This window comes from Urocampus carinirostris, chromosome 17, assembly GCF_059441175.1.
Source record: "Urocampus carinirostris isolate Australia breed hairy pipefish chromosome 17, RoL_Ucar_1.0, whole genome shotgun sequence".
NCBI classification, from domain to species: Eukaryota; Metazoa; Chordata; class Actinopteri; order Syngnathiformes; family Syngnathidae; genus Urocampus; species Urocampus carinirostris.
This window is the reverse complement of record NC_142365.1, coordinates 24607590-24622964: the sequence shown is the minus strand read 5'-3', so window position 1 is coordinate 24622964 and position 15375 is coordinate 24607590. Positions and strand designations below refer to the sequence as shown.

The 15375-nt window shown below is 37.1% G+C and overlaps 1 protein-coding gene across 1 annotated transcript; it reads left to right on the top strand.

Moving 5' to 3' along the window:
* Window positions 1-283: 283 nt before the first annotated feature.
* On the top strand, window positions 284-12568 carry LOC148349603 (chitinase-3-like protein 2). The gene is made up of 10 exons (XM_088321699.1): window positions 284-512; window positions 928-1035; window positions 6576-6777; window positions 8566-8616; window positions 8704-8869; window positions 9540-9664; window positions 11850-11949; window positions 12029-12193; window positions 12271-12351; window positions 12425-12568. Exons 1-10 carry the CDS (start codon window positions 284-286, stop codon window positions 12566-12568), a joined length of 1371 nt encoding a protein of 456 aa, XP_088177825.1.
* Window positions 12569-15375: the final 2807 nt, after the last annotated feature.

The window sequence follows — 15375 nt, the reverse complement described above, 5'->3', positions numbered from 1 at the left end:
TTTTGACAAAGATTTGCAAAATGATCTGGCAAACAGAAAAGTGGCCATCTGCATGGACAAAGATAGAAAACCTCCAACTATGCTTCAACTGGAGATAAAGGTATAATAAAGGTCCTTCAGGCTGAAACTAAAGGCTGAAAACTTCCTAGCCAAATAACAGGTAGGTTTCAGGGAGGGAAGGAGCATCACAAAACAGATTTTTAATCTGCAAACCCATGCGAGAAGTATCAACAACACCAGAAAAACAATTATGCCTTTGAGGATTTCAAGAAGGCAGTTGAGAATGGCAAGCTGCCTTGTGGACCACCATGCGGAAGTCAACACAGGCCTGAAACTAGTTCAGACCATTAAACAGCTGTATGCCAAAGTTAACAGTGCGGTACTCATCAATGGTACCATTGGAGCGTGGTTTCAAACCACTATCGGTGTAAGCCAAGGTTGCATTCCCTCTACAACTTTTTTAAACATCTTCCTGGAGAGGATCAGGACTGAAACCCTGGACCAACATGAAGGTACAGTCAGCATTGGGGGACATAACGTCACTACCCTGCATTTTGAAAACTATATTGCCGGATCGACAGGAGAAGAACATGAATTTTAAGATCTGGTCAATTCTGTGGACAAAGCATCAACCCAGTATAGGATGGAAATCAGAACAGAAATAAATAAAAGTAATTACCAACAACCCCCAAGGTATCACCACAAACATCACCATCAACCACCAAAAGCTTGAACCTGTCACCAGATTTGAATATCTTAGAGTTGTCATATCAGAGGAGGGGTCAGAACCAGAAATCATGGCCCGGACAGCTCAAACCACAGCTGCACTTGTCAGACTTAAACCATTCTGGAGGGACAAGAACGTAGCAGTGAACTCAAAGATAAGCACTCGTCACCTCTACTCTTACGCGACATGGGCTCTCACAGTAAAACTGAAAAAGAGAATTCAGGCCATGGAGTTGTGCTCCGACAGGAAACTTCTATGCATCAGCTACAAAGCCCGAATGAAACAGTGCAAAGACGAATACTGCAGTGGTATGGTCAAGATTATCAGGACTGGCCAAGATCAATCTCCAGGGTACAGTCTATGGGGGCAGGAAGAGATGAAGACATAAAAAGTACTGGGCCAACAACTTTAAGGATTCGAAAACTCAGGCAGGTAAAGGATCCACAATTTGCAACGAATCCAAACAGAATGTAAAGATAAACAAACCAACAAAAACAACAATACAGCAAAACAGACTATGTCCAAACCATTCCTCCAAATTCAGAGTGAGCAATCTATTGTTATTTTGACCTTTAAATGGCAAAGTGTTCTTTTCCGTCTTCATTTTAGTTAATTAGGTTTTGTTGTGTTAACAAAGACATTGCGAGAAGGTCAAAGTACAAAAGAAATGATTTGAATGAATGACATACCTGTGTAAATGTCACACCTGACTAACTATATAAGTGAGTGCATCTATTCATTGCTTACCTGGCAGGCTTCAGATGCAAAGCTGTCCAAGTTTAGGTAAGTGAAAATATATCCTTTGTCCATTACTATTATCATAGATTTATTTTATATACTTAAATATTTGTACTTTAACGCTTACGTCAGTTAATCCTGTCTTAATACTGCTTGAAAAAAGTAATGAAACTTTCACTGTAAAAAGTGTACTTAGAAAAGAGAGAAAGATACTGCATTCACTGCCTATTTTCTTATTTGTAGAGGGAAGAAAAAAAAATTATATATCTAAGTTTAATTATTCTCATTTTTGAATCCTCATTATAGTTTTTGTCCTTTTTCTGTATTGTTCTTAGTTTTAACTGAATTTTTACAGCGTCATTGGAGCGATACAATGAAAAAAGTCAATTTCAAAATGATTTAGAAGAAAATAAATTGAGCAAAAATAGGGAAGAAAATGTATAGTAATTTCTGCAGATCGTATTAAGTCAAGTCCTGGTTATTTGTATAGCCCTCAACCTCAAGGAGTCTCAAAGGGCTGCACAGAACACAGATGATTGCAAACCACATACTATTATTACACCAACCCATGATCTAAACCTACATGAGTGTCAAGGAAAAACACAAAAGCATGAGAAAAAATGAAGAATACCTTGAGAAGGGACGAACATGAAGCAATCCCCCTTCCAGGATGAATTGGATGTTGCATTAACAAACAATAAAATAAAGAATAAAATATAAATCATTAAAGTACAATCTAAAATAAAAATCAAATCAAAAGGATGACCAGGTTGCAATGGATGTAGCATTAACAAACAATACATAGGTATTGCCAACATAAATTTAGGTCATTCATAGGCCAAAGTATTATTTATTCGATTTTGCCATTCTCTTATGATTTTACTTTTTCTCTGATTTGTAGAGGAAAACAATTATACATCCAAGTGAAATTTGCTAGTTTTTGGATTCTCATTTTAATATGTATTTTTCCTTTTACGGTACTTTATTTTTTCATAGTCTTACCAAGGCTTTGCAGTGTAATTGCAGCTATACGATGCAAAATAGCCCAATTAAATTTATTTGAGGAAAAAACAGACAACAAACAACTTGCTGCCAGAGGGCCAATTGCGGACTACGGGATGATAGGTGAAGGCCTCCACCTAAATATGAAAGTTTCATGTGCAGCCCACATAATTTATTATTGTATTTATTACTAATTAATTGATGAAGTTTCATATTTTAAATGTTATTCTGTGAAGAACATTTTATGAGAAAGTTGGGAAGAGTGGAATGTTTTTATTGAGAGCTTTTCTCCTCCAAATTGAGTTTGAGAACCCCCTGACATGCAATAAATGAGCAACATTATCTGCCAACAGTTGAAGAAAATGTTATCTAGGATGGAGGAAGAAAAGATAAATGGATTGATAAATAAATACTTATAAATTGTATTTTGTAAAAATTGTGTTCTGTACAAATTTTATTTTGTTTTTGTATTTCGCTGTTGTATTTTGTCTTAGTTGTATTTTGTCATCGTTTTTTGTATTTCGTCGTATTTTGCCGTTGTTGTATTTTTTTCTTAGTTGGATTTTGTTGTCATCGTAATTTGGCATCGTTGGATTTTGTTGTTGTACTTTTTAATCGTTGGATTTTGTCGTCGTTGTTTTTTGTCTTAGTTGTATTTTGTTGTCATTGTACTTTCTGATCATTGACTTTTGTTGTTGTAGTGTTTTAATCATTGTATTTTGTCGTTGTTGTATTTTGTCGTTGTTCTTTTTCTTAGTTGTATTTTGTTGTCATCGTACTTTCTCATCGTAGAATTTTGTTGTTTTTTTGTAATTTTTTAATTGCTGTATTTTGTCGTTGTATTTTGTTGTCATTTTTGTATCTTGTCATTGTATTTTGTTGTTGTTTTTTTACTTAGTTGTATATTGTTGTCATCGTACTTTGTCGTTGTTGTATTAAGTTGTTGTAGTTTTTAATCATTGTATTTTGTCGTTGTTTTGGGGTTTTTTCGTTGTATTTTGTCATCGTTTGTCTTCTGTCTAAGATATATTTTGTTGTTGTTTTAGTATTATTGTTTGTTGTTGTTTTTGTATTTCGATGTTGTATTTTGATGGCGTTGTATTTTGTCATTGTTTTTGTATTTTGTCATCATGCTCTGTCGTTGTTTTTGTATTTTGCCCTTGTTTTAGCATTTTGTCGTTGTATTTTGTCATTGTTGTATTTTGTCATTGTTGTAGTTTGTTGTCGTTGTATTAAATCATGATGTATTTCGTCGTTGTTCTTGTATTTTGCTGTTTTTTTTGTAATTTTTTGTCGTGATTTGTCGTCGTTATATTTTGTCATCATTGTATTTTGTCATTGTTTCTGTTTTTTTGTCGTTGTTGTATTTTGTCATCATTGTATTTTGTAGTAGTTGCATTTTGACATTGTTTTTTTCATTGTAGTTTGTTGTACTGTAGTTCATAATTTTTGTATTTTGTTGTTGGATTTTGCCACCGTTGGATTTTGACGCCGTTGGATTTTGTTTTCATTATGTTTTTCGTCACTGTATTTTGTCGTCGTTTTTGTGTTTTGCCGTTGGATTTTGACATTGTTATATTTTGTTGTTGTATTTTGTCACAGCATAATGATATTTAAATGAGGGGGCGGATTAAACTGCCTGAGCTTTTCACCTATTGGTTGATCGACAAGTACAAAGATCTAGTGTAATGCCTTTCTCTTTCATCTAGCAGGCAGTAATCACTGATCAACCAGTAGGTGAAAAGCTCAGTCAGTTTGACCCATCCCCTAATTTGAATAACATTTTGTTGTGACAAAATATTACACAATTGAATACAATGACAAAGTACAACCACGATAAAATACAACCAAGACAAAATAGAACAACAACAAAATACAGCCACAACAAAATATGACAAAATAATACAATTTGTAGGGATTTATGTATTTATACATTTAGTTCTACTTATGACAGGATCAGTCTTTCATAAAAGGACACTCAGTTGGATATGCATTTCTAAAATAGCAACTGATCACTATCGGTTAGTACTATTTTGTTACAATGTTATTACCAGGTTAATTACAGAAAGCAAGTTTAAATATACCCACGAAAAAAAACTTTTACTAGAAAATCACAATGATCCAGCACTGGTGAGCTATTTTGAGAACAGGACTGCAGGCACTTCAGCTGTCCTTAAGGGGCACACTGGGGCCCACGAGCACCACTTTGGAGACCCGTGCACTAGACTAACTTTTATTACTTTTGTACCTTTAGAGCAACAGGATGCACAACACAATTTTTCTTGCAGGTAAGATATACAAATAAATATACAGATTATTGAAAAGTTTGTCTCAGATTAAAAAGTTGTGTTTAAAGTTTGAACATAAATTATGTCAAATTGCAGTTATCTGCCTGACCACTGCTTGGATGGGTAAGTGTATATACATTGCAATGCAGTGGTGGAGCGTGCATTTCACACCTAGGCCTTTAGCCTAGGTAATATATTGAGTCCATGCCCATTGGGCCTAAAATGTCGATCATTACCTTCGAGATTGGGTCGGTCCGGGTTTTCTATCTCGCTGACTTTTTTATTTCTTTATATCCACCTGTCATTGTTTTTTGTCTCTTTACCTCTCACTATCCTAAAGTGCCGCGTACCTTAAAGATGTACCGCTGCTGTGGTCTATCACATTTTCAACCCGTCAAAATGACGGATGGCATATAACTTTCCCATCAATTCTTAAAAAATCCGTTCATAATGGAAAATTTAGGGTTAATGTTACCTCTGCAGCAAGAGAAATTCAAAAGATATACACTTTTATACAGTCTTGTATCACGCAGATTTTGTTTCAAAACAGGAAACGGGCGGTTTTGGCCCAAATCACCTCTCCTCCGCCTGAGTCCTAACAAATAAAATGTGAAATTTGGGGTTTGCTTCGGGCTCAGTCCTACAGATCAAGTTATTGTATTTTCCGGGCTATAAGTCTCACCGGAGTATAAGCCCAAAAATGCATAATTAAGAATGAAAAAACATGTAGAAGTCGCCTTTTCGAGGAAAACGTATTTGATAAAATCCTACACCAAAAACATAAATGCCATCTTGAAAGGCAAATTAAAAATGAAATAAAATAGAGAACACAGTATACTAACGTTACACATACGTGCATATCTCAGACATGCTCGTCAGTAAGGATGTGACATATTAAGTTATTCGGATAACATTAGCATAAAGATGTCACGAAACGGACCGGGAAGCATGAAGTCGGAACTCATATGCGAAGACGATCTTTCACTTTAATTAGGGAACAAAAGTTGTCCAACACTCAAACAGACCAAAAACAAAACAAAACAGGTTCAAAGGCAATCAAAATTACAAACTAGGCATTACTCAGATCAAACAGGCATGAACAGAGTTTCAACAAGGGTTAAACAATGGTCTGGCACTGGGCAGTCCCAAAAGGAGCGTTTAAGTACTCCAAAAGCAATCAGTCCAATGCGTCTCAGACGGTGTCAAGGGGCGGGACCGGCTCGGCGCCATGACAACCGTGCAGGACATGACAAAAGAACATGCTTACTAAACTATCATCTTCACTCCAAATCACTAAATCAAAGTAAATCTTCATCCTCTGTGTCACTTTTACCGGTGAACAACTCCTGGTAGGTACCGGAGTAGTCAACGTGCCGGCTTCCTCCCTCCGCTTTTATGTCAAGGTTGAAATTATCAACACAGCCTTATAGAGCCCTATTGTGGTTTACAGTGATAATAACATGTGAAGTCATATAAAGTGGCGGTAGTAAAAAAAGAAAACTCAATGATATAATAATGTGTTGTTAAATTTCACATATACTGTAAGTCTCACCAGAGTATAAATGGCACCCGCAACCAAACTATGAAAAAAACTTCATCAACATGAAATATAGGTAATAACAGCGTCTTGAAAGCTTCATGAGGCCAACATCATTCAGAAGCTATAGAATATAAGTGTGTCAACGTCGTATTATTCAGATATTTTTGACGGCACACCACTGTCGCAATGTTTGTTTGTTTTTCCTGTATGTAGTTTTACAAAGTTACTGTACTATTCCAGGAAGAAGTATGAATGTCAGCAGATTTTTCTAATCTTCCAGGTGAAACCAAAAGACTGGTATGTGTCTACAACAGTGCCTCAGACCAACGATTGGGGATTGGACATTTCGAGATCGACGACATCGAGCCAAATCTTTGTACCCACCTGACTTATAGTTTTGTCGGCATCGATTCCAGTTTTCACATATCCCCGAGCTCTAGCGATAAAACTAAATTTCTACTCTTCAAGGAGCTGAAGAAAAGGTCAGACTTTCATCTAATTTGTCTTCTTTTAAAGAGACAGTGTGTATTGTTTAGTGCCTTTGTAGTGGTAAAAAAATGAAACTTAGTTCGTAAAAAAAAAAATTAATAAATTGAGAAAAAGAAAAATCCAACAAAAAACAATATCGTTTTAGATAATGAGCAAAATTACATGAACTATCATATACATCCATTTTTTAAATACTAAAATAGGTCAAGAAATTTGTATTTTTTACATAATATGAAGCTCACATAGAGGGAGCTGACATGATTGTCCACCATCTTACTGCTACGGTACCTTTAAAAAACACATGTCTTGTAACCGGCTGTGCAAAAAAAAGAACAAAACGCGCTGTTTGGTCACTTTGAGTCTCTTTGCTTAGTATTCTTCCTTGTGCTTTTTATCACTAGTTTTTGGTGGTGCCACACAATACGGCGACATCTGGTGGTTAAATAATACATAATGACCCAGGGGTCAGAAAACTGGTATTTAGTTTTGTAGTATTACTCTTGTATTTTGTTTTTATTTCTGTAGTATTACTGTAGGTTATTTTTGTGGTATTTCTGTCAAAGTATTTTTGTTGTATTTTTGTAGTCAACTCAAGTCATGTTTATTTGTATAGCCCTTAATCACAAGAAGTAGTAGTATCTTTGTATTTTTACTGTTGATGTACTTTTGTAATAGTTCCCAGTAAGTATTTTGGTAATAATACTGTGATAATTACAAAAATTTTTTGTTTTGTTGACGTGTCACGAGGGAGGGGGGAGGCTACAGACCGTAAGTTTTGTGCTTCGAAGTCAGCTTGGTGCACACATGAACGGTGTGAGTTTGACCAACAGTAGCACTTGTGTGAATGTGTATGGTTGGTTGGATCCATTAACCACAAGGGTCATAGGGGCACCATTTCCTGTGGTGTGACTTGGGCAAGTACAATCAGCAACAGAGTGCATCATTGATCATCGAGGGGCATTTGTCACGACCAGAACAGAAGTAGGACCCAGATGCGTAACGTTACTCACAAGTTTATTGTAATATAGAGGAAAGGCAGCGCCAGCGATCCGGTGCTCGCTGGACGCGGGAAGCAACCCGCTCACTTGATCGGTGCGTGTTCCAATTGTGGAAGATCGTTGCGTAGTTAGACAGAAAAACAGGCCGGGAGATCAGAATGTGGTCGAGGTCAAAAAAAGGGTCATTAGCCTGGATAGGAGATCAAATCGTGGTCAGGGTCAAAAAACAAGTCGTAACAGGAGACAAATGGGGAAATCAGGAACGGACGAGTGGAAAACGGGTGACAAAACGGGACCGACGGGAAAACAGAGGTTCGCTGACGGACTGACAACAGGCGAGTGAAAGGACTGAGCTTAAGTAGGACGGGTAACCAATCAGGTCGCCAGCAGCAGCTGGCACCAAACGAGCGGGCACAGGTGAGTGTAATGAGTAATCATGACAGCATTACAATCCTGTACATATTTATATACATATATATATATATATTTTTATATATATATATATATATATATATATATATATATATATATATATATATATATATATATATATATATATATATATATATATATATATATATATATATATATATATATATATATATATATATATATATATATACTGTAACTGTATTTTCATGACATGTTTTTACCATTTTGGTTCTTCGGGCCCGATTAAAAAGCCTGCCTGGCCGCATGTGGCCCGCAGGCTGTTGCCCACCCCTACTTCAAACTTTGCATACTAATCATGTCCACTAATCATGTACAAATTTTCTCCAACAGGAATCCACATCTGAAAACACTTTTGGAGGTGGATCTGATTTCATATCCGCTGTCAGTAAAGCTGCCAAGTCACCAAGTTCACGATTACAATATCATATAATGTGATATAATATACTGCAAGTTTTTTTTTATGAACAGATTCCAGCCACTGATTTCCAAAGAAAAAAATAGGGCGACTTTTATCCAGTCTGCAGTTTCCATTTTGAGAGAACCGAATTTTGGGTTTGACGGCATAAACATCTTGTGGCTGGATAGCATGGACACTTTCCAGCAATACAGAGCATATTTCACACTGCTAATTGAAGTATGATCCCTCTTATACCCAAAAAGAAACTCTAACGCAGGGGTCTCCAACGCGATGGCCCCTTAGTACAGTTGAGGTGCCCGCTGACCAATTCTGGAAATAACTCACCACCTCGGTCATTGTGATTTTCTCGTAAAATGAAATTTTTATTGGTTTACTGAGTCTATTAGACCCCATTTCTTATAACTAACCTGGTAACATAGTAAGAAGAGAGTAATAGCATGTTAAGTTGTTATTTTAGTAATAAATGAATTCCAGTTCACTTCATTCAAGTATCATACCTGTCAACCTCCACGGCTCCATGCCAGTACAAACTGTGGTATTTTCCCGTACAAAATACAAAATAATCGTACACCATATTTTTTTTCGGAATGATGTATGATGGGAAATCCCCAGGCGGCAGACGCGTTCGATTGACAAATTTGCATTTTCCCGTACAGATTTTCTTGTACGTCGTACTCGTTTTAAAATGCATAAAAAACGTACTTTGTACGGCAAAACCGTACAGGTTGACAGGTATGAAGTATTGATGACTTCTAAGCAATTCATTAAGAAAGTAGAATGAGAATCTATTTGTGTCTTATAAAAAGTAGCTCGACGCTTGAAAAAGGTTGGAGACCCCTGCTCTAATGCTTCGTGTCCGCTTAACAAAATCATTGTTTTCGTATAGGAAGCTCGAAAAATGTTTGAGACGGAGGCAGACTTTAGCGGATCCAACAAACTGTTGCTGACTGTTAGCGTCTCTGCTCAGCCGTCAATTATTAGTAACAGCTACGAAGTTGAAAAGATCGCACAGTAAGTAGACCTTTTAAAAAAATAAATTTTTACAATGTGACAACCATATTTATTCGTATATAACATGCACTTGAGTATAACGCTCGCACCTCATTTTTTTATCAAAATCAGTTTTGTTTCACTTTTGTGACTCAAACTGAGCGTTGTAAATGACAAACATTGTTAAATATGTGCTGCCATGATTAAAATCCTTTATTGACATAGCAAACAATGAACATGATACAAAATTGGAATGGCTGTGCGCTATTAGAGAATCACCCGCGTTGAGGTACAAAACCATTTTTGGATAGCATTTTCCCTTTTTGGCAGGGTCAGTCACCTTTAGAGTGACCTACCTTATTACTTGCAAAAGATTGTGATCCTGGCCTGGGAAAGTAGAATGTCTTTTTGGGAACGCTGCTAAGTCAGCAAAATAACAAAATGCAGGGTCAGCTTTTTCCTTGGCGGTTTGCACATCTGGGGTAACCTCTCTGACTGCCTGTAAATTATTGTGTTGATATTCAATGTCGTTCTGGCCTGGGCGAGTGGAATGTCTTTCAGGAAAAAAAATCCCCAGTCAGCAAAGCGAAAAATGCTAAGTGGACATTTCTGGGACCTTTTTTTCAAGTATACTTCAAGCCTTCTAACTGTGTTGCAATTGGTTGTTTGTTTAGGCCTGAAAGAGGGGAATGTCTTTCTGAAAGAATCGCTGAGTCAGCAAACAAAAAGTTCAGAGTGCGTTTTTTAGGGCATTTTCCTCTCTAGAAAGACCTACCTGATTTCTTGTGAAAGGTTTTGATCCTGGCCAAACTTTTCCTGGGTATGATAGAGTAAAATGTCTTTCTGGGAAAACTGATGAGTCAGCCAGACCAAAGGTACCGCTTTTTTTCTTGGCAGTTTGCACATCTGGGGTAACCTCTCTGACTGGCTGTAAAAGATACTGTTGATCTTCAATGTCGTTCTGGCCTGGGCAAGTGGAATGCCTTACAGAAAACAAAATCCTGAGTCAGCAAAGCCAAACGTGCTATGTTGACTTTTGGGGGGAATATTTTCACCTATAGGTCTAGACATGTGTGTTGAATTTAGTTGTTGTTTTAGAGGGGGATGTTTTTTGGGAGTCCGATGTTTTGGGCATTTTGCCTTCTAGTGTGTCACCCCTGATTGCTTGTGAAAGATTGTGACACTGGACAAACTTGTCCGTTCCTTGGAGAGTAGAATGCTCTCCTATTGCTAGAGAGTCTGGCGAGTCAGCAAAACCAAAAGTTGGCTTTTTTTTGGGGCATTTTTCAAATCAAGGTTGACCTACCCGACTGCCTGTATTAGACGGTGTTGATTTTCAATGTTGTTGTATCCTGGCAGAGTGGAATGTCTTTCTGAGAAAAAATGCCTTGTGAGCAAAACCAAAAGTCAGCTTTATCAGGCATTTTTAACATCTACGGTAACCTACGGGACTGCCTGTCAAAGATGGTCATATCTAATCTCCTTCCTCCGTTTCTTGAGCAGATCGACGCACAAACAAACAAAAGAAACAAACAGAGGCCGAACAAAGCTATAGCACTATACCTGCTATGCTCCTGGTTGATGATACAATTTAAATTTATTTTATGTCCTTCAAAGTCCGATTTATCGTCAGACATACCAAAGAAATGTTGGTTTTATCCTTTATTTTTATTTGATCTTTCAAGACATCTTTCTCTTTTCTCCATTCTCTAACTTTGGTCTCTGGTACAATTTTTAGCTAGCTGCTCGATTTCCGCAAATTTTAGTATGATCCACAAGTGACGGCATATGCAGATAATTTTCACTCAATTGAAACTTTATTACTCTACATATTGGTTATTTTCCAAAATAGCAATTCTTAAATAATATTTCCATGTAGGCGAGACAAGGGGAAAAAATTAAAAGATGCTATAGAGAATTACCGTAATTATAGAACGTCCATGCAAATTATTTGGATATTATTACTAAAAATAGAGTGGAGGTGTCTTGTGGGTGGGGAGATATGGTTGCATTCAATGTTCTGCCATTGTGGTCATCAATATTTTCAACTGATCAGTTATTGTGCAAATGCAGTAATATACTACTGTACTACCTTGTCTATGACATACACCCAACACTTTGAGCTTTCTTTTAGGTAAAAAAATCCACATTATACATGAATAAATATGGTATTTTGTTATTTTCTAATAACCCTGTGTTTTGTCAGCTACGTAGATTTTTTCAATGTGATGACGTCAGATATCGAAATAATCGTTCAGAAAGGCCAACCATCTTTCTCTTCTCCAGAAGAATCGTTTATTAAAATGGTTAGCAACGGCTGAAACACATTTATGGGCCATGTTCTACTGGCTTAAACACCGTTTGTGTGGTATCCCAATACATTAGAAGACTGCCGTGGACTTCTGGAGTAAGGCCGGAGTCCCTTCTGATAAGATCAACGTGGGAATTGGGACGTTCGGAGAAGCTTATATCATGAAAAGTGAAGATACTATTCAAGTGGTTGGAGGCTTTTTGGCTGATTTACCAAAAGGCTTCTGGGCCCGTTATGAGGTAAAAAATGAGTAACAATAGCTATTCTTTCTAACTGAATACTGCGTTTAAAAATGTTGGTCTTATTTTCCTTTCAGTTGTGCCCTTACCTGGATGGACAAAATAAGAACTCAACTACACAAATTGTATTTGATGACATAGCTTCGATTAAAACGAAGGTTGTCCAAGTCAAACTGAGTTACAACAATGTGTTGTCTTCAATATAAAATCATGTTTTTATCCCCTGCATAGGTTGAATACATTAAAATGAACCACTTTGGAGGAGCCTTCGTACTTTCCCTGGACCTGGACGACTTCCATCAGACATGCTTAAGTCATGACAAAAAATATCCAGTTATTCATCACCTGCATGAGGAGCTACTTCTGGATTTGTAATTCATTTATGCATTATGAGTCTTTTGGGGCCTAAAAGAGATGGATAATCTATCTTTCATTCACCGATGATTCCTTTTTTTTGCTGAAAAACTATGAAAAACGATTGTGGCAGTGTTTGGTATTTAGTCCATTGATATAATTTGTTCTATTAATAAAATGAATCATAGTCATAATTGTATGGGTTTTCCAGTCATATTCTTTTTATTCATGTAATCATTACAACAATACTTTAGTCAAGTTAATCTTTAACTGGTAAATTAACTCACCTTATGATGATCCACATTTTTGAATGTAGTTGTTTACTTATTTTCTTTTTGTTTTATTCACTTATTGCCCCAATGTATCACTTTATGTAGTTGGTTTACAATCTCTACATTGTTCTACGTGGTGTTCTGATTTACAGTTGGGAGTGACGTCACAATCTGCATTCAGGCTTGGTTTTCTCACTCTTTCCCTTTCCCTCTGTCTATCTCTCTTCTCAATTGCCCTTATCCTATTTGGTCACTCACTTCCTGTCTTTAACTTCCACCCCACACCAGTTGTCACTTGTCCTGATTAGCATCCCATCATATCTCTCCCTCGTCCCTATTTAAGCACTCTGTTTCCTTGGCATGGTGCTAGTTTGTTGCCTTGTCGCATTCTAAACCCTCTTGTCACAGCCTTGTCTACGTGTACCAAAACTTTGCATGCCCTTTCCAATCACTTTTACCAAATGTTGCCTTCGCTGAGTGAGTTAACCAGACCTTGGAACCCTTGCTTGCATCTCAGACCCAGATTGTTGACTGACTTTTTGTGTACCAAACCCTGTCTGAATAAAAACTAATCAAATGTTTTATTTATTTTTTTTTTATTTTATTTTTTTTTTTTTTTGGGGGGGGGGTCAGCGGTTATTTGCATCGTGAGAGTGCCTATTGCTGTGTTTAATAAAGGATATGATTTTACGTTTTCTAATAATTGATCTGATTTAAACAAACCAAAAGAATACACGACATGTAAAACAATCAAGGCTTGATAGAAAACTATGTAACACTTCGTATAGAACACATTTGCAGGATATTCAATTCTAAAACGACAACTGACAGAACGTAGGAAAATTGTTGAGTCTGAAATGCTAGCATACAAAGACCCAATAAATATTCCATTTTATACTGAGAGAGAGTGATAGAGAGAAAAAACAAAAGAGATGGGGCCCATCTCTCGTTATTAACAAATAAGCCAACTTTCATAAAATAAAAACATTAAACAAATCTAACAAAAAGACTGATAAAATCTTTCTAATTTTACCTGACTATATCATGACTAAAATGATATTTTACGTCTCACAGGGCAATTTAAGGACATAATTGCTAAATCCAGTTCACTAAAACTTGACTATGAGAAAAAAATATGTGAACACAACCAGACCTAATCCATAGTAATATGAGAGTTTAAATGCGGATTAAGGTTAAAACAGATTGTCAAGTATAACACAAGTACCATTCACTGTCGATACCAAAAAATGAGACTTCCAGAAACTGAAAATGACTCTCATACAATTTAATCCACTCATATACCCTCAGTCTATCCGATTTTGTCGTATTCTCAGTAGCCTAGATGGTAGTGTGCCCGCTTTGAGTCTGGGAGGTCGCTAGTTCGCGCCTCGGCCGAGTCATACTTAATTGGTAAAATGGCGGCGCCCTCGGCTGCATCTGCTCGCTACAACGGGTCAGGTGTATCGACATTTCGGTCTGTGTACATTGTTACAAAGAATGACAATACAAAGGAAATTATTATTATTAATATCATTATCCTTTAACCTATTTTTTCCTTGTGCGGGATTCCTTGTTCTTAAACATGCTGTGCCTTAAAGAGACTCGATGTTACTATTGTTCCTTTAGACATGCGTATTCTATGTTGAAATTTTAAGTCTTTCGGAAGTCATTTAACAAGTAATACAGCATGTCACTGACTCTTTAGTTCTGTGTGAATTGTTTTATTAAAAAGAAAAAAAAATAATTTAGTCTTTAAGGCGCCCTTGTGGACATTCTGTGTAAAAGCTTTATGCAGATATAATCTGGTGTAATTCATAGATCTCAAACTTAGTTTGGCTCTGGGGCCAGATTCAAACTCCCTGTTCTGAGGCAGTTCGGATTAGTCAAATAATTCGATACAAAATTTTGAGCTTTTTCAGTATTATGCTTTAACATTAAGACTACATTAGTTTCCTACCCTACATATTATAATCTTGAATGATTAGGGATCTTTTGTCAGGACAGGACCCACTCGCGTAACATTTCTCACAGTTTTATTGGGAAGATGGGAAAGGATTGCAAACACGATCCGGTGATCGCTGGTCGCAGGGAGCAGGTCGCTCTGAATGCAGAAGTGGCACTTCCGTTGCGAGCGATGGCAATGTCGGGAGCCTTAAAAAACAGGCCAGTAGCCGGGATAGGAGAGCTAAAACACGGTCGGGATTGGAAACAAGTCGAAAGCCAGGAGAGGAGAGTAGACGTGGTCAAGATCAAAAATGGATCGTTATTCGGGACGGGAGAGCAGACGTGCTCGAGATCAAAACAGATCGTAGCGGGAGACAAACAGGAGCAAAAAACGGGACAGGCGAAAAAGGGATTGCTGTGTATAAAACAGAGATTTGCAGACGGACCGAAAGGGGACTGACAAGACAGAGTTTAAATACTGGCAGGGAGCCAATTTGTCAACAAGTTGCAGCTGGCGCCACACGGCGGGGCCAATTGGGTGCCATGGCAACCGTGACATCTTTTCTTAGGCACTGAACGTGTTAACTGGTTTAAAAGTTGAATTCATGTAGT